The 23,285-nt window shown below is 38.7% G+C and overlaps 1 protein-coding gene and 1 long non-coding RNA gene across 3 annotated transcripts in view; one reads left to right on the top strand and one right to left on the bottom strand.

The window, feature by feature from the left end:
- aak1b (AP2 associated kinase 1b) overlaps positions 1-23,285 on the bottom strand; it is a 50,397-nt gene that overhangs the window by 23,070 nt on the left and 4,042 nt on the right. For both annotated transcript variants that reach the window (XM_034191549.1, XM_034191550.1), the window contains exons 2-12: positions 21,355-21,473; positions 17,146-17,254; positions 14,575-14,717; positions 13,810-13,931; positions 11,166-11,247; positions 5,388-5,520; positions 5,102-5,205; positions 4,634-4,722; positions 4,285-4,445; positions 2,571-2,692; positions 1,937-2,329 (exon numbers count right to left, since the gene is read on the bottom strand). In XM_034191549.1, coding sequence (XP_034047440.1) covers positions 1,937-2,329; positions 2,571-2,692; positions 4,285-4,445; positions 4,634-4,722; positions 5,102-5,205; positions 5,388-5,520; positions 11,166-11,247; positions 13,810-13,931; positions 14,575-14,717; positions 17,146-17,254; positions 21,355-21,473 — 1,577 coding nt within the window. The remainder of the gene's footprint in view (positions 1-1,936; positions 2,330-2,570; positions 2,693-4,284; positions 4,446-4,633; positions 4,723-5,101; positions 5,206-5,387; positions 5,521-11,165; positions 11,248-13,809; positions 13,932-14,574; positions 14,718-17,145; positions 17,255-21,354; positions 21,474-23,285) is intronic.
- Positions 12,992-13,506, top strand: LOC117528933. Its single transcript, XR_004565906.1, has 3 exons — positions 12,992-13,023; positions 13,082-13,085; positions 13,198-13,506. It is a non-coding gene; the product is annotated as an uncharacterized LOC117528933 (long non-coding RNA).

Raw genomic sequence — 23,285 nt, 5'->3', positions numbered from 1 at the left:
CCAACACGAGAGATGTCAATTGAAACAAGGGAGAGGATTATCAAACTCTTAAAAGAGGGTAAATCATCACACAATGTTGCAAAAGATGTTGGTTGTTCACAGTCAGCTGTGTCTAAACTCTGGACCAAATACAAACAACATGGGAAGGTTGTTAAAGGCAAACATACTGGTAGACCAAGGAAGACATCAAAGCGTCAAGACAGAAAACTTAAAGTAATATGTCTCAAAAATTGAAAATGCACAACAAAACAAATGAGGAACGAATGGGAGGAAACTGGAGTCAACGTCTGTGACCGAACTGTAAGAAACCGCCTAAAAGAAATGGGATTTACATACAGAAAAGCTAAACGAAAGCCATCATTCACACCTAAACAGAAAAAAAAACAAGGTTACAATGGGCTAAGGAAAAGCAATCGTGGACTGTGGATGACTGGATGAAAGTCATATTCAGTGATGAATCTCAAATCTGCATTGGGCAAGGTGATGATGCTGGAACTTTTGTTTGGTGCAGTTCAAATGAGATTTATAAAGATGACTGCCTGAAGAGAACATGTAAATTTCCACAGTCATTGATGATATGGGGCTGCATGTCAGGTAAAGGCACTGAGGAGATGGCTGTCATTACATCATCAATAAATGCACAAGTTTATGTTGATATTTTGGACACTTTTCTTATCCCATCAATTGAAAGGATGTTTGGGGATGATGAAATTATTTTTCAAGATGATAATGCATCTTGCCATAGAGCAAAAACTGTGAAAACATTCCTTGCAAAAAGACACATAGGGTCAATGTCATGGCCTGCAAATAGTCCGGATCTTAATCCAATTAAAAATCTGTGGTGGAAGTTGAAGAAAATGGTCCATGACAAGGCTCCAACCTGCAAAGCTGATCTGGCAACAGCAATCAGAGAAGGTTGGAGCCAGATTGATGAAGAGTACTGTTTGTCACTCAATAAGTCCATGCCTCAGAGACTGTAAGCTGTTATAAAAGCCAGAGGTGGTGCAACAAAATACTAGTGATGTGTTGGAGCGTTCTTTTGTTTTTCATGATTCCATAATTTTTTCCTCAGAATTGAGTGATTCCATATTTTTTTCCCTCTGCTTGGTCTAAAAAAGTAACCGTTACTGACTGCCATAATTGTTTTTCCTGATTTCTTATAGTGTTTCTTAAAGCCAGAAAGTTGCCATTTGAAATGACTTTAGTTTTGTGTCATGTCTGTGATCTGCTTTTTTCTACAAAATTAAACAACTGAATGAACATCCTCCGAGGCCGGTGATTCCATAATTTTTGCCAGGGGTTGTAGTAAGGGGAAATACAGTAATTAAATTGATATTAATGGAACAAGGGTGACAGCAAATTGATAGGCAGATGCAAAGAGATGCGACACTACTTACACTGGTCCAAAAAAAAAAAAAAAAAAGTTTTTTTCTTGCATGGACTTTGAGAACTGATTTAGGGTAATTTTGGGGTGATGAATACAAATCTGAACTCAGATTTCCTCTATCATATCACATTTTTTTTTACAATCTGCATGTTCTGTGTTGATGGATTACACAAACGTTGCTCATCACTCACAAGTCTGACGCCACTAATCATGCACAAAAGCAGCTTCAAAAAGTATAGGTTTTAAACCAGGTTTGCGAAATGTGAACAAGCACCATAATATCGTTTATGGTGCCGAAGAGTTGTGCAAGACTGCAGCATTTGCTTCAATGCTTGATGTGAGAAATATGTTTTCATATCTCAAAAACGTGATGTGATTGGCAAAAACTAACACCTGATTCAGATTCAATGCCCCAAAGTTCCCAAAATCTATTGAAAAACTCCATGCAAGAAAAATCGTGTTGACCAGTGTTATTTTTGCAAAAGTTAAAATGAATTTAAAAAAATAAATAAATTATTCTCTGACAGTTTTTGAAGCATGGCTAGTTACCATCTTATCCATCTCAGCTGCTTTTTGGCTAATCTCAGTGGAGATGGACTGAACCTGGACAGATGACAGCTGAGTGACTGGCGGCTGGACAGCAGGTTGCTGTTGAGATCCGGGCGGTTGACCACATGCCGGTTTGATGGGTGAAAGCTGGACTGCTGCCTGCTGAGCCTGGCCAGCTTGCTTACGTCGAGCCGGGCGTTGTGGTGCGGCATGGCTCGGTGGAGGTTGTGCTGCCTGCTGTGGTGTGATGGTGCCCAAAGACGGAGATGTGACCTGTTGTGGAGCGGTTGGCTGTGCTTGCATTTGTGGCTGGGAGTCAGCCTTTGTCACTGGTGACACAACTGCCTCTGTGGTTGTGATTTCTGCTCCTGTAGGTACAGATGGCTGTAATTGCTGCCAGAGAAAAACAGGTGACAGCAACACAATAAATAAAGCTTCAAAACATCTTGGAATTATACGTAAGACATTTCAGGATGCAAAAGCATCTGCAGATAGTGATACAGCCACCCACTCAGGTATAAAAACCTAAACATGCATTATGCGCAAACATATGCATACAAGTATGAACAATTTGCATTAATTTGCCTCTGTGCCAACTGATTTGGTTGTTCAGGTTAATGTGTTTAAAATGCACCTGCTTCTGTTGAGCTGTAGGCTGACTAGAATTGTTTTGTGACTGGATAGGTGGCAGAGCTGAAGACTGTGCTTTCTGTGACTGGAGAGCTGCAGCTGGTTGGGAGAGGTCCAAACTCACTCCTGTGAGGATGTAAAAAGAACAGCAATGACAAATAACATGCATGTAAAGATTTAAATATTAATGCAACATACAGCTGTGTAAGCATTACACAATATAGGGGGGAAACAAAGCTATATTTATGTATGCTTTGCATGTATGCTTTTGCAATTCAATATGGGTAATTTTTTTTTTTAAATATCACTCCTCAAATCACAAGGCACACACAGTGTAAAAATATGATGCTCTCAGAAATGCAAAAACAATAAACCAAAAATTTCACTCATTAAAAGCAATGACTGAAATATTTCTATGTATAACAAGAGTCATCAAGAGATGACCTATCCCCACGGTCCCCAACAAATCTGTAATACAAAGTGTCACTGGATCACCTAATACACCCTTATGCTAAATATGAATGAAATTGATGAACTGGTTCTTGACAATACTGTGCTAACAAGGGTGGTTATGACAATGTATTGAATATGTCGCTGTGACCTTGAAATTGACTCCAAGATGACTGTACTGGGCTGATGTCGGGGGATAACCCAAATACACCCTTATGCTAACCTCTTAAACCCTAGAGTCCCCAAATTTGGGGACTTGCCCTGTTTTGGAACATTTGAACACTTATAACTAACCAACATATGTCACAGAGGTCTAAAACAAGCTGTGTCAGTCATAAACTCTGCTTAAATCATGAAAATATCTGTGAAAATACTCAGAACTGTGTGAATTTAGAAATGTTGAACATTAAATATCAAACACATGAAAATGTAAAGGTAAAGGAAAAAAAAAAAAAAAAAAAAAAAAGGATTTGGCACAATATGACCCCTTTAATAATTATCTCATTGAATACAAGGCCATTTCATTTTTAAATCTGCACACTCAACATTTACATCTGGATAAAAAACATTATGAATCACTTCTACACAGTTTTAAACCTGAAAGAGCTCTGTGTAGCTGTTAATGAATGACTGAAAGCAAAATCAGTGTTTTAGTGCAAAACATGCTGTACTTTACACAACACCCCCCCCCCCAACTTTATATTGATGACTGTTATTAAAGCAAGATACTTTTGTAAGAAAAGTGTGTAACAGATATTTCACTTGCATGTGGAGCTGAGCAGCAGAAAACATTATTGAGACTGTTTTCACGTCACAGCAACATAAACTAATCCACGGCGGATGTGCTGATAGCATTATTTTTTCTTAGACCCATTTAAAAACAGACACACACTTCTGGTCTGGTGCGGTTGTTTGAACTGTTTAAAAAAAAAAAAAAAAGTCCAAAGGTGCTCATACCAAACCAGCCACTGCTCCAAAAAAAAACACTCCCTTTACCGACCAAGACACTGGCGTCAAAACAAAACAGATCGAACAGCGATTAATTTAGATTTTAAAAATGCATTACACTGTATGTGCTGTAATTAATTAACCTAAATTAATGCATTATTTTTACAGTCATAATGTATACACATATATGTTCCTGTTAAGAATTTGTGCATCCATCATGTACAAGGATAGTTTATGTGTCTTGATGCACCAATTTATTAAAATGATAGCATCTTCTTCCTTTGACTGTAAGTAAATTATGGACAGAATATTGTACATACCCACAGGCTGTGCTGCACCAGCAGGGAGGTTAGCCCGCTTTCGAGGGGTGAGAGCTGCAGGCTGTATGGGTAAAATGCCAGTAGCCGGCTGAGTATGGACTGCTTTTGGCCTCTGCCGAGGAGTGATGGAGGTTTCAGTGGTGGGAATTGGATCAGTCAGTCTGGTTACACACACACACACACAAAAAAAGGGCAGCATGTGAGTATTTCTGTAGGACAAACAGTGCCAACATAATTTAAATAATTTTGGAATACTGAAACTGCTAAAAACAGTGGCATGACAATATACATATTTTATTAACAATGGTATGGTATTATATATAATGCAATGTATGGTGGTCATGCTTGCCTGGGCTTGGTTTGTGTTTGGCTCTTCTTTACTGCAGCAGCCTCGCTAGCTTTGATTGGCTCAGGAAGTTTAGAAGGGATTTGAGAATTCTGAATTATGGTTTAAAAAAAAAAAAAAGAAAAGTAAATTCACTGAAATTCCCCAAAAGAACCCACTCACCACCTGTAGAACAAATACAACTTTAAACCACAACTTTGTAATTCCATATAAACTAGTGCTAGTATCCTTATAAGTAGCATTTCTATTTATCAATAATACTTATACAATTATATGCAAGTGATTCCTTAGTGTGTAGCCTTCTCGCCACATTGTGATAACGGTAATGTTTATCAGGGTCAAGCAAAAAAATAAATAAGTAACTACTGCAAATTGTGCTGAATAAAAGAGCAGAATTGGTTCTTTACAACAATAAACCAGAAAAAAAAAAATGAAATATCTCGACTGAACCAGGTGCTGAGGTTAACTGACCTTCACATTCTGAACAGGGCACGTCCGTTGAGCAAGTTTAAAAGCAAAGTAGGAAACCTGGAAGATATCTGGTCTTCTCTCTGGTTCCGGCTCCAGCATGTACCCTGACAAGCACCATGTAGGAACAAGTGTTAAAGTGCAAAAACTTGAAAAAGAAAATAAATTAATTAAATTAAATAAATCAATAAAAGGGTCATGGAAAGCACAAGTTCATGGTGATAGTCAAGAGTGATGTTGCAAAAACTGATGCCATTTACTCAATGTTTGAAAGAAGAGAAGAACTAACGGATAAGACAATGAAGATCGTAAGAGTAACGGGAATTGTCTGGAATGGTGAAACTGCCATCACAGATGGCGACCTGGCTCTCGCCAAAGGGCAGAGTGAAGAAGCACAGCTTGTACAGCAAACAGCCCAGCGCCTGGAGAAGAAAACCACATACATGCCCCAATGCACCAAAGACAGAAGAGAGAATAATCAAGAACAGAAACCATACACCAATTATATATATTACTTTAAATATAAAGAAATTGGGGGTTTATGAACGCTTGTGAGTAGAGCAATTACAAATGCATAATTTAATATATATATATATATATATATATATATATATATATACATATACACACACACACACACACACACGAGTACACACACACGAGGTCTGTCAATAAAGTATAGGTCCTTTTTATTTTTTTCAAAAACTATATGGATTTCATTCATGTTTTTACGTCAGACATGCTTGAACCCTCGTGCGCATGCGTGAGTTTTTCCACGCCTGTCGGTGACGTCATTCGCCTGTGAGCACTCCTTGTGGGAGGAGTCGTCCAGCCCCTCGTCGGAATTCCTTTGTCTGAGAAGTTGCTGAGAGACTGGCGCTTTGTTTGATCAAAATTTTTTCTAAACCTGTGAGACACATCGAAGTGGACACGGTTCGAAAAATTAAGCTGGTTTTCGGTGAAAATTTTAACGGCTGATGAGAGATTTTGAGGTGATACTGTCGCTTTAAGGACTTCCCACGGAGCGAGACATCATGCAGCACTCCCAGGCGCCGTCGTCAGCCTGTTTCAAGCTGAAAACCTCCACATTTCAGGCTCTATTGATGCAGGACGTCGTGAGAGAACAGAGAAGTTTCAGAAGAAGTCGGTTTCAGCATTTTATCCGGATATTCCACTGTTAAAGGAGATTTTTTTTAATGAAAGACGTGCGGGCGGATTGCAGCGTCGGCTCCGCCACAGGAAAAACACCTCCGTTGGAAGCCTTAAGGACAGGTTGGAATATGTCCAGCTGTTAAACAATTTCTCATATACTCACTCCACTGAAAGCCATCAAAAGCCGCCTGGATTTTACAAATGGTTATCAACACGGAGGTGTTTTTCCTGTGCCGCAGCACTGTGCCGGCTGCGTTCCGACGCGCGGACCCGTCCGCACGTCTTTCATTAAAAAAAAATCTCCTTTAACAGTGGAATATCCGGATAAAATGCTGAAACCGACTTCTTCTGAAACTTCTCTGTTCTCTCACGACGTCTTGGATCAATAGAGCCTGAAATGTGGAGGTTTTCAGCTTGAAACAGGCTGACGACGGCGCCTGGGAGTGCTGCACGACGTCTCGCTCTGTGGGAAGTCCTTAAAGCGACAGTATCACCTCAAAATCTCTCATCAGCCGTTAAAATTTTCACCGAAAACCAGCTTAATTTTTCGAACCGTGTCCACTTCGATGTGTCTCACAGGTTTAGAAAAAAATTTGATCAAACAAAGCGCCAGTCTCTCAGCAACTTCTCAGACAAAGGAATTCCGACGAGGGGCTGGACGACTCCTCCCACAAGGAGTGCTCACAGGCGAATGACGTCACCGACAGGCGTGGAAAAACTCACGCATGCGCAGGAGGGTTCAAGCATGTCTGACGTAAAAACATATGAATGAAATCCATATAGTTTTTGAAAAAAAATAAAAAAAGGACCTATACTTTATTGACAGCCCTCGTATATATATAAAAATCACTAAAACCCTACATGTCTACATTTAATAAGTCAATAGATTATTTTATTTTCTCTTCATGAATTGAAAAATGCATTTACAAAGAAAACAGCATTTTTTTTTTAAACATAAATAAGAAATTACTTTCAATCTTAACCTGACTTTTAATCAGTCAGGTTAAGCAGTTGGACAGTGACACTTTTTTGCAGTTTTGCCTCTGCAAAACTGCTATATGCAGTACATCAATATAATTGAGATGAAATGAAAATCTGAATGGGCTTGTGGTGGAAACATTTAGGTTTAATTCCAGGATATTAAAAACATTACACTAGCCTTTTAGGAAATACAGCCATTTTATACAGTCCCTTTATTTTTTAGATGTCAAAGTAAATATAAGAATTACTGTTCACAGAAATCATCATTTTTACAGCCAGTTTTATTTTGACAAGTCAGAGGTGTACATGTGAACATTAATCAAATCACTGAATGTGTCTTGGGCTTCACTGACAATCTTACAAGCTGTATGAAAAACATACCAAGCTATGCAAAAAACAAAAACAAACAAAAATAGTCTGAAAAACGCATTTTGCAAGATATCTCAGTAACCAATCAGGCTAGATGACATAAAGCTGATATCAATCACTAAATCATTTATATTCAAATAGTACAACCCCAATTCCAATGAAGTTGGGAATTTGTGTGAAATGTTCATAAAAACAGAATACAATGATCTGCAAATCCTCTTCAACCTATATTCAACTGAATACACCATAAAGACAAGATATTTAATGTTCAAACTGATATACCTTTTGTTTTTGTGCAAGTATTTGCTCATTTTGAAATGGATGCCTGCAACACGTTTCAAAAAAGCTGGGACAGTGGCAGCAATGTTCAAAGAATACCTGTTTGGAACATTCCACAGGTGAACAGGTTTTTTGGAAACAGGTGAGTGTCATGATTGAGTATAAAAGGAGCATCCCCAAAAGGCTCAGCCGTTCACAAGCAAAGATGGGGCGAGGATCACCACTTTGTGAACAACTGCATGAAAAAAAATAGTCCAACAGTTTAAGAACAATGTTTCTCAATGTTCAATTGCAAGAAATTTAGGGATTCCCTCATCTATGGTCCATAATATAATCAGAAGTTTCAGAGAATCTGAAGAACTTTCTACACCAGGGGTGCCCAAGTTCGGTCCTCGAGAGCTACCTTCCTGACACTCTTAGTTGTCTGCCTGTTCCAACACACCTGAATCAAATGAAAGACTCGTTAGCAGGCTGTTAATGAGCCTTTCATTGGATTCAGGTGTTCAGCTGTTCTACACGTAAGCAGCCAACACTGAATGCCCATGACCTTCGATCCTTCAGGCGGCACTGCATGAAAAACCGACATCATTGTGTAAAGGATCTTCCCGCGTGGGCTGAGGAACACCTCAGAACATCATTGTCAGTTAACACAGTTCGTCACTACATCTACAAGTGCAAGTTAAAATTCTACCATCCGAAGTGAACAACAACATCCAGAAACGCTGCTGCCTTCTCTGGGCCCGAGCTCATTTGAAATGGACAGATGCAAAGTGGAAAAGTGTGCTGTGGTCTGATGAGTCCACATTTCAAATTGTTTTTGGAAATCATGGACGCCGTGTCTTCCAGACAAAAGAGGAAAAAGACCACCATCCAGATTGTTACCAGCGCAAAGTTCAAAAGCCAGCATCTGTGATGGTATGGTGGTGTGTTAGTGCCCATGGCATGGGCAACTTACACATCTGTGATGGCAACATCAATGCTGAAAGGTACATCCAGGTTTTGGAGCAACACATGCTGCCATCCAAGCAACGTCTTTTTCAGGGACACCCCTGCTTATTTCAGCAAGACAATGCCAAGCCACATTCTGCATGTGTTACAACAGCATGGCTTCGTAGTAAACGAGTGCAGGTACTAGACTGGCCTGTCTGCAGTCCTGATCTGTTGCTCACTGAAAATGTGTAGTGCATTATGAAGCGCAAAATACGACAACACAGACCCCAGACTGTTGAACAAATGAAGTCGTACATCAAGCAAGAATAGGAAAGAATTCCATCTACAAAGCTTCAACAATTCGTGTCCTCTGTTCCCAAACACTTATTGTTGTTAGAAGGAAAGGTGATGCAACACAGTGGTAAACATACCACTGTCCCAGCTTTTTTTGAAACATGCTGCAGGCATCCATTTCAAAATGAGCAAATATTTGCACAAAAACAATAAAGTTTATCAGTTTGAACATTTAATATCTTTTAGAGCAAAAACAAAGAGTTCACCGCGCTTCTGTATAGCACAAACAAATCTGGTGCAACCAAGTAGGCCTAATTAGTAAAAAAGATAAATAACTGGTGCAACACAGGAATAAGTGCCAGAAAATTTAATAAGGTGCTGAAAGCAAAACAAATGTTCAACGGGACTAACGTTTCGATGTGAGAGTCACATCTTCCTCAGAGTCCTGCACAAACAGAGATGGTACAGCTTAAATACTGACAGGAAGCAGGTGCTTTCAAAAGGGCATGACCATCCGTCAGACACAACACTCACTCAATTAGTAATCAATTCATGATTAGAAACACACTGTCCCAAAACACACAAAACTAAAACCAGACTAAAAAACAAGTAAATTTTAGATCTTCATTCAAACCAAAAGGTTCCAAAGTGCCTAAAGTATAAATCCAAAACGCTTCTCTACATAAAAGTTTTTTTGATAATATCACCACCTCTGGGTGGAGCTATGATTCTCTCAATCCCCCAAAATTTTAAAGATGCTGAAGAGCCATGACCGGCCTGTTTATAGTGCCTTGCCATGGCATAAGTTAAATTCTGAGTACGGCTTGCTGTTTTATGTTCAGCTATCCGTAATTTAAGTTGACATTTTGTTTGGCCAATATATGCCAATCCATAAGGGCATTTTAACATATATACTACATGAGTAGTGTTACAATTGATAAATCAAGAAATAGGATATTGCTTACCAGTACGAGGATGAGAGAAATATGAAGCATTAGTGGAATTTGAACAATGTGCACAATTACCACATCTGAAGAAACCTTTTGGTGGGCTGGAAGGCCATGCAGTTGAGACGGGACTGATCATATCTGAATGAACAAGTCTGTCACGAATATTTCGGGCACGCCTAAATATAAATTTAGGTGGTTCAGCACAGATGTCTTTAAGTGTGGGATCACTCTTCAGAATGTACCAATATTTATAAATTATGTTTTTTATTCTTCCCGCAAATGGAGTATAGCAAGTAGAAAAAAAACAATTTATATGTTGAAGAAGATTTAGATTTTTTTCTTTAGTAAAGAGGCACGATCAGTACTTTAGGCACTTTGGAACCTTTTGGTTTGAATGAAGATCTAAATTTACTTGTTTTCTCTAATAATTGTTTTTTAGTCTGGTTTTAGTCTTGTGTGTTTTGGGACAGTGCATTTCTAATCATGAATTGATTACTAATTGAGTGAGTGTTGTGTCTGACGGGTGGTCATGCCCTTTTGAAAGCACCTGCTTCCTGTCAGTATTTAAGCTGTACCATCTCTGTTTGTGCAGGACTCTGAGGAAGATGTGACTCTCACATTGAAACGTTAGTCCCGTTGAAAAATTTTTTGCTTTCAGCACCTTATTAAATTTTCTGGCACTTATTCCTGTGTTGCACCAGTTATTTTTCTTTTTTATTAAATATCTTGTCTTTGTGGTGTATTCAACTGAATATAGGTTGAAGAGGATTTGCAAATCATTGTATTGTTTTTATTTACATTTTACACAACATCTCAACTTCATTGGAATTGGGATTGTATGAGTGACACTGCATCACCGTAACATAAATACTGTACAGTGCAGAATTCTGTGCTGTTTTTCAAACATCCATGAACTAGACATGATATAATAAACACTAATAACACCGTAACTTATTATTATTATAAGAAGAAGGAGGAGGAGGATTAAAAGCAGAGAGTATATCTTACTGTGATGGAGTCTACATGTTGTAGTTTCACTAAATATACTACTTATTAGTCGAGTAATGTGCAAACTGACCAACCACGGAAATGTCAAACAGATCTTCACTCACCCAGACATCTGCTTTCGTTGTGATGATCTTATTGTTGTACAAGTTAACCATCTCAGGTGCACGATATGATAAAGTGGTGTATCTAAAACATGACAAAAGTTGACCAGTAAAATACTAATACTTACTTAAAGTGGTAATTAGACATTTAAAGTACTGTGTGTACATGAAAGAAATAATATTTAAACACAATGAATGCGTTCTTTAGAGTCATGTAGGACCTTGAGGTTGTGGTCATGATGATTAGTGAAAGTGGAAAAATTCAGTTGGCCTACACTAAGGGGCCTTTCACACCGAAAGCATCAAATGATCATTTTGATGACGACCCCTTGCGTTGACCGTGTTGGATGCATTTAAGTAGTTGGACGTGGCAAGTGGAGGCAGAGATTTCTACATCACTATCTGGCTTTTTGAGGGCCCAGTGAACACGCAAGACAACTGCCATCTTGCATTCACGTCAGGAAAAACTGAAACACAGTCTGCCAGTCATAACCACAACATTAAGAGGAAAAAAAGCAAAAGAACGAGTGACGGACATTATCCTGTTGGGAAAAGCTTTTTTTCAGCGACTGTTTGGAGTGAGGCAGAGCCAAGGGGGAATTGGTCAGAAGGGGGTTCTGGCCAGAGAGAGACACAGCGGTCAGTGTTCAGGCCACAGATCCGGGCAGAGAGAGACATGGCAGCCGGTATTATTGAGCAGACTCACTCAATTTGAAATTCTTCATTTTTGGATATATACAAACACCCTGTTTGAGCAACAGGGCTTCTGCAAATTTGTCTGAGGTAACAGTAATTAAAAATCGAAGGAGACATTAGTGCATCGCTGAAATTTTAAACGTTACCTTAGCCTTTTGCTGCAGAACCACTCAAGTCGAGCTAAGTGAGCATTTTATATTTGTAAATTGTTCAAACTATTTTTTTTATTTTTACCAAATAAAGCTACACAGTTTTTTAATTGTTACTGCTGTGACTACAAGAAAAGTCTCAACTTTAAATAACAGATTTTTTTATTTATTTATTTATTTTTACTTTTTCATGTTTCTTTATATTTTAAGAAATGTATTCACTTGTCCCACATCAGGAACATTTCAACATTTGCTGTGCAGAGAACCTTGTAAATACAGATTCACTTCAGAATTTCCATTGATGGACACCAAACCTGATGTCCAGAAAGAAGAAGAGAATATCTCTGATCTTCAAAATGTGAGAAAAGTGTCTTCAAAAACTCCACCAAGAGGTTGAAACTGCAGAGGAGACCTTCACCTGGTAAAATGTCCTGAGAGTGCAGCTTACCTGTCATCTCTGAAAACCAACACCGACTGCTACACTTCTAAATAAAACATAAGCTCTTTAAAGAGCAACTACTTAATTATATGGAAACTGTTTTTCATATTTTAACATTAAATGAATGAATCATTAAACATGTCCATGAAGTCAAAGTTCAGTCAAAAATACACTTGCACAGGTAGAAGCAGCCCCACCTCTATTGTACACAATTTCAAAGCATTGACAATCACTAGAATAGTCAAATCCATATGTTAGTAATTACTCTGCCCTGATTACAACATTAAAAGCAATCACATAGTCAACAAGGACGTAATTAAATGTTGAAATGACTAAATTAAAAAATGATATCATGAGGTTTGTGTCACATTGAGAAATCCTAATATCAGACACACTGCAGTCATTGTTACATCATCTCATGCTGTGTTTATAATAAATATTTATATTTACAGTGTATTTTTTTCATGGTTGAAATGCAAATATGAATGAATCGACTACACTTAAAAATGTACACATTACCTTTCATGCTATTTTATTTGTCTACTAACAAATATCCAAGCTTCCTTATAATGTTAATGTAATTTCAATTTATTTTCATTTATTTAACAAAGTTGTCTCAAGGCGCGTCACAAAAGTAAGGTCTAACCTTACCAACCCCCAGAGCAAGCACACAGGCGACAGTGGTAATGAAAAACTCCCTCTGATGATTTGAGGGAGAAACCTCAAGCAGACCAGACTCAAATCAAAATAGAAATCATCTCATCTGAAACAACAGACAAGTTATGATTTTAGTTTACAGATGAACAAACATTTCTAAAGAATTTGTTTTAACTTAAAGCTTTTTTAATTACAAGTTTTCTAATGTAATAAATGTGTTTTTAACTTCAAAATGTACAGTAATCACAAATTAATCTTGAGGTAAAAAACAACATTTGTAAGTATTTTCTACAGAAAACTGCTGTGTATAAATTAACAGTTCTGTGACACATTTCTCCACTCTGTCCTCTTCCATGCTTTGACCTGATGCCTCGTTTCTCATGGATGCATGAAGCTGCATCCCAGCGCGCAGTGGTGTAAGTTGGATTGGGTCGAACTTTGACCACAGTGGCTGCATCAAGGCCTTACAACCAGTGGCAACATGCGCTCCTGGCAAAGCGTCGCACTAGCTGGGGTTTTTGACGCATTGTGGTGTGACGCATCAAAAACAAAACACTTCTCATTGAAAATAATGGGTTTTAGAGTGGTGCATTTAACACCCTGAAGGCATTCAGTGTGAAAGGCCCTTAAAGCTGCTCATGACTTAAAGTAAAACTGTTATTTCAAGAATGCTGCCAATATGAAAGTGATGAAAAGAGGCACATACTTTTTGATTTCTTCCTCCACAGCAGCCACACCTTCCGTTTGCGGGCTCTGAAACTTGTTTGTAGCACTGCCAAAGTCACATAGCACATAATGACCCTTGTCGTGCAAGAGGATGTTCTCCACCTGCAGACAAACAAAACAAAATATGTCTCATATGCAAAAGTGTGGAGCTACTTTGGATGAAAATGAGGCCGAGTTATATTGCACTACTTCTTTTGGCTGCTCCTGTTATGGGTCACCTTAGTAGATCATCTGTGTCCATCTCACCCTGTCTTCCTCTTATATCACACCAATCACCTACATGCCCTCCCTCAGCACGTCCATAAACCTCCTCTTTGGCCTCCCTCTTCTCATCCTGTCTGGTGGTTGTATCCTCAGCATCCTTCTCCCCATATACCCTGGGTTCGTCCCTCTTCTGCACACACCAAAACTATCTTGATCTCACCTCTCCAACCTTGTCTCCAAACTGTCTGTCTGAACTGCCCTGACCCTCTCATATGTTCATTCTTAACCCTATTTGGTGCCTCCTGAAAGAGGTAACATAAAAACCAAGGGTCAGCCAGTGTTGCATTATGATACACAGAAAAACAGGCAAAACCTTTTTCTTTTTGTCTCCAACACATTCCAAAAACTCTGTACTTTTTGATTGGATATAAGTGAATATGCAATGCAATACAGATCAAATTTATTGAGTAAAGGTAACCTAAATTTATCGGGACAACTGCCCTGCAGCTGAATGGTTTGCAAAAGTGGCAAAATGTGTCACCTTGAGGTCTCTGTGAATGATTGGTGTCTTCCGCTGGTGCAGGCGAGAAACAGCATCACACGTGTCACAGAAGATCTGCAGGACCTCAGCTTCGGTGAATCCAGTCTGCAGTCTTTGATTCATCAAGTTCACCACCTGTCCACCTATAATATAATATCCAGTGAAGCCCAGGACATTTTCCTGTGGTTAGGTTTTGTGTCCAACATTTATATAGTTTTAAAAAAGGAGGCTGGGAGTTTGGGGAGTGTACTATGAGGACTTCTGTTTCAGTCAATAAAAACCTGGCTTGCTCTCCTTTATCTTTTTCATCAAAAGTTTTGACCAGTATCATAAAAAATGTGGTGAATTTTCCCCCCTGCTACAAAGCTATAATGATGTTCAATTATTTAAAAAAAAGAAAACAGAAAGAAAGAAAGAAAGAAAGAAAGAAAACAAACAAAAGTTCTTTGCTGGCAAATGCTGCTTTGGTATTTACTGCCACCTTTTAAGGTGGCAGTAATTAAACCATTACTTAAAAAGCCATCACTTGACCCTGCTATCTTAGCTAATTATATGCCAATCTCCAACCTTCCTTTTCTCTCAAAAATTCTTGAAAGGGTAGTTGTAAAACAGCTAACTGATCATCTGCAGAGGAATGATCTATTTGAAGAGTTGCAGTCAGGTTTCAGAATTCATCATAGTACAGAAACAGCATTAGTGAAGGTTACAAATGATCTTCTTATGGCCTCAGACAGTGGACTCATCTCTGTACTTGTTCTGTTAGACCTCAGTGCTGCTTTTGATACTGTTGACCATAAAATTTTATTACAGAGATTAGAGCATGCCATAGGTATTAAAGGCACTGCGGTGGTTTGAATCATATTTATCTAATAGATTACAATTTGTTTATGTAAATGGGGAATCTTCTTCACAGACTAAGGTTAATTATGGAGTTCCACAAGGTTCTGTGCTAGGACCAATTTTATTCACTTTATACATGCTTCCCTTAGGCAGTATTATTAGACAGCATTGCTTAAATTTTCATTGTTACGCAGATGATACCCAGCTTTATCTATCCATGAAGCCAGAGGACACACACCAATTAGCTAAACTGCAGGATTGTCTTACAGACATAAAGACATGGATGACCTCTAATTTCCTGCTTTTAAACTCAGATAAAACTGAAGTTATTGTACTTGGCCCCACAAATCTTAGAAACATGGTGTCTAACCAGATCCTTACTCTGGATGGCATTACCCTGACCTCTAGCAATACTGTGAGAAATCTTGGAGTCATTTTTGATCAGGATATGTCATTCACTGCGCATATTAAACAAATATGTAGGACTGCTTTTTTGCATTTGAGCAATATCTCTAAAATTAGAAAGGTCTTGTCTCAGAGTGATGCTGAAAAACTAATTCATGCATTTATTTCCTCTAGGCTGGACTATTGTAATTCATTATTATCAGGTTGTCCTAAAAGTTCCCTGAAAAGCCTTCAGTTAATTCAAAATGCTGCAGCTAGAGTACTGACAGGGACTAGAAGGAGAGAGCATATCTCACCCATATTGGCCTCTCTTCATTGGCTTCCTGTTAATTCTAGAATAGAATTTAAAATTCTTCTTCTTACTTATAAGGTTTTGAATAATCAGGTCCCATCTTATCTTAGGGACCTCATAGTACCATATCCCCCCAATAGAGCGCTTCGCTCTCAGACTGCAGGCTTACTTGTAGTTCCTAGGATTTGTAAGAGTAGAATGGGAGGCAGAGCCTTCAGCTTTCAGGCTCCTCTCCTCTGGAACCAGCTCCCAATTCGGATCAGGGAGACAGACACCCTCTCTACTTTTAAGATTAGGCTTAAAACTTTCCTTTTTTACTAAAGCTTATAGTTAGGGCTGGATCAGGTGACCCTGAACCATCCCTTAGTTATGCTGCTATAGACTTAGACTGCTGGGGGTTCCCATGATGCACTGAGTGTTTCTTTCTCTTTTTGCTCTGTATGCACCACTCTGCATTTAATCATTAGTGATTGATCTCTGCTTCTCTCCACAGCATGTCTTTTTCCTGGTTCTCTCCCTCAGCCACATCCAGTCCCAGCAGAAGACTGCCCCTCCCTGAGCCTGGTTCTGCTGGAGGTTTCTTCCTGTTAAAAGGGAGTTTTTCCTTCCCACTGTCGCCAAGTGCTTGCTCACAGGGGGTCGTTTTGACTGTTGGGGTTTTTCCGTAATTATTGTATGGCTTTGCCTTACAATATAAAGCTCCTTGGGGCAACTGTTTGTTGTGATTTGGCGCTATATAAATAAAATTGATTTGATTTGATACAAGTGCTTTTTCCAAAACAGACTACAGTAACGCCTATGATGACTTTGAAATTTGTAATGTGTTGCATACTTCATAGTCCACTCACATAAATAATACTTACAATACATTTGCAATTATTAAATGACAGCATTATTCATATTTAAAGTTCTTCTAAAAATCTGAAGCTATTTCTGAAGCAATTACTGGATTTATTGATTAGTTGACTGACAGAAAACTAATCACCACACTATTTTGATAATTGCCAAATCAATTAAGATCCTTCAGCACTCACCTTTGCAGTAGTCCATGAGTATGAAAACCTCCCATACATCCCGTGATCCTATGGCTGTGATACTGGAGTCCAAATAACCAACAATATTCTTGTGACCCACTAAGTCTTTCTGCATGGATACAAACACACATTCAAGAGCATAATCAAACAAGGGTGCTTAAATCTTTTTTATTATTATTATTTATATCATAAACTACATAGGAAACACGTATTATGTAAATATTAAATTATATTTTGTATTTTGAATCAATCACATGCAAGATATCAGAAGTAAAGTAGGCGTCAAGTAAGTTATGGTCGTCATTTTGGCAGTATAACTTATTTATTCTTTTCCAACAGTGAAACAATCACTTTGTTTATCATATAACACTATTGCCTGCAGAGGGTGCCACAGGTACAGTGGGGCCAAAAAGTATTTAGTCAGCCCGATTGTGCAAGTTCTCCTACTTAGAAAGATAAGAGAGGTCTGTAATTTTCATCATAGGTACACTTCAACTATGAGAGACAAAATGAGGAAAAAAAAATCCAGGAAATCACATTGAAGGATTTTTAAAGAATTTATTTGTAAATTATGGTGGAAAATAAGTATTTGGTCACCCACAAACAAGCAAGATTTCTGGCTCTCACAGACCTGTAACTTCTTTAAGAAGCTCTTCTGTCCTCCACCTGTTACCTGTATTAATGGCACCTGTTGGAACTCGTTATCTGTATAAAAGACACCTGTCCACAGCCTCAAGCAGTCAGACTCCAAACTCAACCATGGCCAAGACCAAAGAGCTGTCGAAGGACATCAGGAAGAAAACTATACATGTGCAGCAGGCTGGGAAGAGTGAATCTACAATAGTCAAGCAGGTTGGTATGAATAAATCAACTGTGGGAACAATTGTAAGAAAATGGAAGACATACAAAACCATTGATAATCTCCCTCAATCTGGGGCTCCACACAAGATCTTATCCCGTGGGGTCAAAATGATCATGAAAATGGTGAACAAAAATCCCAGAACTACACAGAGGGACCCGATGAATGACATGCAGACAGCTGGGACCAAAGTAACAAAGGCTACACACAACGCAGAGAGGGACTCAAATCCTGCAGTGCCAGGCATGTCCCCCTGCTTAAGACAGTACATGTCCAGGCCCATCAGAAGTTTGCTAGAGAGCATATGGATGATCCAGAAGAGGACTGGGAGAATATCATGTGGTCAGATGAAACCAAAATAGAACTTTTTAGTAAAAACTCAACACGTCGTGTTTGGAGGAAGAAGAATGCTGAGTTGCATCCCAAGAACACCATATCTACTGTGAAGCATGGGGGTGGAAACATCATGCTTTGGGGCTGTTTTTCTGCAAAAGGGACAGGACGACTGATCTGTGTTAAGGGAAGAATGAACAGGGCCATGTATCATGAGATTTTAAGCCAAAACCTCCTTCCATCAGTGAGAGCATTGAAGATGCAACGTGGCTGGGTCTTCCAGCATGACAATGATCCCAAACACACTGCTCGGGCAACGAAGGAGTGGCTCTCCTCTAGAACACCACTGTTCTAGAGGAGATCTGCATGGAGGAATGGGCCAAAATACCAGCTACAGTGTGTGCAAACCTGTTGAAGACTTACAGGAAATGTTTGACCTCTGTCATTGCCAACAAAGATTATGTTACAAAGTATTGAGTTGAACTTTTGTTATTGACCAAATACTTATTTTCCACTATAATTTACAAATAAATTATTTAAAAATCCTACAATGTGATTTTGTGGATTTTTTTCTCTCATAGTTAAGTGTACCTATGTTAAAAATTACAGGACTCTCTCATCTTTCTAAGTAGGAGAACTTGCACAATCAGGGGCTGACTAAATACTTTTTGGTCCCACTGTAGTTCAACTAAAATTAGGTAACTGTTGCACTCTGTGTGAGAGGCAAAAGCAGAAACAACTCCAGATCTTCAACAGTCTCACACAGAGAAAATAGTAAATGCATTTCTATGGCTAATATATCTATGTCTAATATTCTAATAAGTGGGTAAGATTTGAACCTTGCTCATGTGTAGTGCCTTGAAACAACTTGTTTTGATTTGGTGTTGTATAAATAAACTGAAGTGAAATACGGTACATCCAGAAAGTATTCACATCGCTTCACTTTTTCCACATTTTGTTATGTTACAGCCTTATTCCAAAATGGATGAAATTAATTTATTTCCCTCAAAATTCTATACACAATACCCCATAATGACAATGTGATTTTTTTTTAGTTTTTTGTAAATTTATTAAAAATGCTGTGATGACCCTGAATGAAAACAAAAGAGCAGCTGAGGGGACTTACAAAACAATAACACCAAATATCTATTAATTTGGAAATCTGTGATCATCTCAGTGCATCAACAATGTTTTGATTTTCTCTCTCCTGTTTTTTTTCTATTTGTTTAAGTAATTCAACAGGGCACACTAGTATATTTTAATAATGATCACTATTATATGATCTTACTGGTAATCATTTGACAGCAGCACACCATCAAAAACTCCCATTAAATAGGGTGCTGTGCAGCAATTAAAGTTACCAGTCAGAACTTTTAATAGGAAGTGTCAGACATCAGAATCAGACATCTGCTCAAAAGATTTTGACTCCCATGAACATAACAAAAGTCAGACATTACCTAGTGGTTTTAATAGCTACTGTAGGCATGACAGTCATGCTGCCAGTTTGAGCTTTAGAGGCACTTTGAAGTTTAAGTTCAAAATTAAGAATCACTCCAAGTGTATGTAAGTGTATGCCCTGTTTTCTTCAATGATCACTGGTTTTCTCCTTGCCAACAAAGATACTTTATCTTTGCTTGCGATGAGCTGTCTGTGCCATAAATTCATCTTAGCAACCTCGATATATAGGTGACAGACTGACTTCCGTCATTATGATTCTAGTGTTTGTTAATATTTATTTTGTAAGTAAGTAAAGTTTATTTGTACAGCACCTTTCAAGATAAAAATCACAAAATGCTGTACAAGAATTTAAGAACACAGAAATAAAAATACAAACTAAAAACAGCAATAACATAAAACTAGTTAAAAGCAAGTCTGTACAAATAGGTCTTGAGCTTCTCCTTAAAAGTTCAAACAGAATCCAGAGAACATAGGTCTAGTGGCAGTGCATTCCACAGTTTGGGTGCCACAAGCTCAAATGCACAGTCTCCTTTGGTCTTCAGCCGTGACCTTGGTACAACCAAAAGGTTCTAGTCCGAGGACCTCAGAGACCTGCTTGTCACATACGGGTGCAAGAGTTCACTGATGTAAAGTGGCATTTGGCCGTGCAGAAGTCTAAAAGTCATCACCAATATTTTAAATGGCAGTCTGAACTGAATTGGAATCCAATGCAAAGAGGACAGAATGGGTGTTATGTGAGACCACTTCGAAGACCTTGTAAGGAGCCGCATTCTGGACTATTTGTAGGCGGTCCAGTGAAGACTTACTGAGGCTAGGTAACAGCGAATTACAGTAATCAGGACGTGAAGAAATGAAGGCATGAAAGATCTGTTCCAGCTCAGCTTGAGACACAATGTTTCTAAGGCGGGCAATGTTCCATAAATGAAAGAAGCAAGACTGCATAAGACGGGTAACGTGTGCGTCAAATTTGAAAGCCTGGTCAAATGTAACACCCAAATTTCTGACTGCTGAGTGAACAAAAGAGGATAGAGAGCCAAGGTTCTTAATCACTCAGGGAACAAACTCCTCAGGGGCACAAACAGGACTTCAGTTTTTGCTGTATTAAGTGATAAATAATTAGCAGCCATCCAGTTTTATATGACATCAATACAGTTTTGAAGAACAGATACCCTAGAAACATTTTGTGGAGAAAAGGAGATGTACAACTCTATGTCATCTGCATAACAATGATATGATACATCATTAAAGGAACTCAAAATATGTCCAAGTGGGAGCAAGTACAATGCAAATAAAATAGGTCCCAGAACGGAACCTTGGGGCACACCATGGGACAGAATGGCAGAAGAGGAGGTATATTTAGCTGCAGCAACTGAAAAAACATCTGTTAGAGAGATAGGATAAAAAGCAATCTAGGGCTGACCCCTATTTCAAAGGTAGGTACGTTTCTGAAAAGGTGTGTTCCTGATGCCGTTTTATGAGACTGTTTTTACCGCAAAGAAAACCATATGAAAACAGGCAAAACAGGGCTTGTCTGTTTGTTTTTGTGCACAAAAACTCACCATTATTTGAATCTCACGTTTGCACACCTGCAAATCATACTCATTGTTGACATACATCCTCTTCAGGGCACAACGTACTCCTTGATTTGTTCGCACAAGGAACACAATAGCAAAACCACCTACAGAATTGAGAAATAAATCAATTTCAACTTTTTCGTACCAGTGTGTTGGTAGACAAATTTAAAGAAAACATTCAGAGGAAACAGTTGGACAGACATAGTCAATCATCATAATCAGTAAAGTAGACAGGAAAAGCCTTCATTCCTTAATCAATACCTACATGCTTTCTTCAGACATAAGTCTGAAAACTGATTAGGCATATTGCTTTTACAGAAAATGTTAGCAACAAATGTTGCAATATGTCAAAATTCAGTATCGCTATGAAATGTATACCTTTGGGTTTTACACCATGGTTCATCTGTCTTGGATTCTTAAAATCCACAATGGGGATTTTTGTATTTTCTGACACTATTTCCATTAAAATGATTAATCATATGGAATCAACAGATTAATCAGTAATTAAAATAATCACAAGTTGAGAAGCAATGTCAAATGTTGCAATGTTACATCATAATGAATTAGTCATATTATTGCTGCAGGATATACAACAAGGCCTACATTGCAACTGAACCATCAGGTATGGTTCGCATCATAAATTCACTTTAATCAGTTCAGTTGTGACACAGTCATCACTTACAGGCAAGTTTCATTGTCAACTTGATGCTCATGAAGTGGTATTTTATAATAATATATGTGTTACAAAAAACAAGATGTGAATATTTCAACGTTAGCATCTGATAAAAATGCCAAGGTGTTGGAAAGACAAAAGGCAGAACTAGCTATTTTCATAACATGGGGGAAATTCTGCTGATGCATGCACATAGCACTAATTTTTTAACTTATGTGTGAAACAACATGTTTAGTTGCCTTCTTACATGAATCACAGTTCCCAATGATTTTATTTACAACTGTTGTAAAATAATTCCACATGATGCTACTTTGCTTAGGCATCACTGCATTGGTGTCGCAGACCAAACGGTTCGCCCCCTAAAAATTTAGGGATGTCCCGATCCGATCACGTGATCGGAAATCGGGCCCGATCACGTGGTTTCAGACTTGATCGAAATTGGACGTTGCATCCCGATCAGGAATCCAATATAGATTTTATCCTCATTATTTTAATCAGCGCTATTTCAAGCTCATTATTGCAGATTAATGGGCCTTTCACGCGTCGGAAGCATCAGAGGCATGAGACACATTGCTTTTTAGAGGTGTCAGAAGCGTCGCTTTAGCTCGGCTTTTGACGCGGCACTTATGACGGGAGTGCGCATTGCCGCTTATCGGTAGACTGACGCGGTCAAAGTTCAACCCAATCTTTTTTTTTTTTTAATTGAACAAAAGAAAAAACATAAGTTCAATCGGACATTCTCACACACGCATGCGGCTGAAACCGATTCCAGAGGAGAAAAGGGAACAAGAGTTGCACAGTGAATTTGGGAAGAAGAAATGGAATTGTAACTCGGACAGAGGTGGGGGGAGTTACGCGTGCAAAGTTTCTTTCGCAGAACTGCTGTTTGTGTGTTTACGCGCTCAGCCTGACGCCTCGATGGAATGACAAGAGGATGATGGACACTTTCCCACCGAAACTCTTGCTCAGTCATCTCTCCGTGCGCAGCAGGACCCGGTGCTGACCAAGTCCTCAGGATGACGATCTGTCATCTGATTAACAAAAAGAACAAAACAAATTGTCCTGTGATCGTTTCCATCTGCAAAAAAGAGTGAGAGATGGTGTGCGCATGTCGCTCGTGTGCACTCATCACATTTAGGAGCGCGTCTTAAAGAGCTTCTGTCTTCATTCACGTTCACTGCGCTGCTCTGAACTTGTCGAACACTGATAAAGCATCGGAGGGGTACACTGAGGACTGTCAGGA

Source organism: Thalassophryne amazonica, chromosome 17 (assembly GCF_902500255.1).
Source record: "Thalassophryne amazonica chromosome 17, fThaAma1.1, whole genome shotgun sequence".
In the NCBI taxonomy this organism is placed as follows: domain Eukaryota; kingdom Metazoa; phylum Chordata; class Actinopteri; order Batrachoidiformes; family Batrachoididae; genus Thalassophryne; species Thalassophryne amazonica.
Note: the sequence above shows the minus strand (reverse complement) of the source record. Positions and strands in the feature narration are given on the sequence as shown.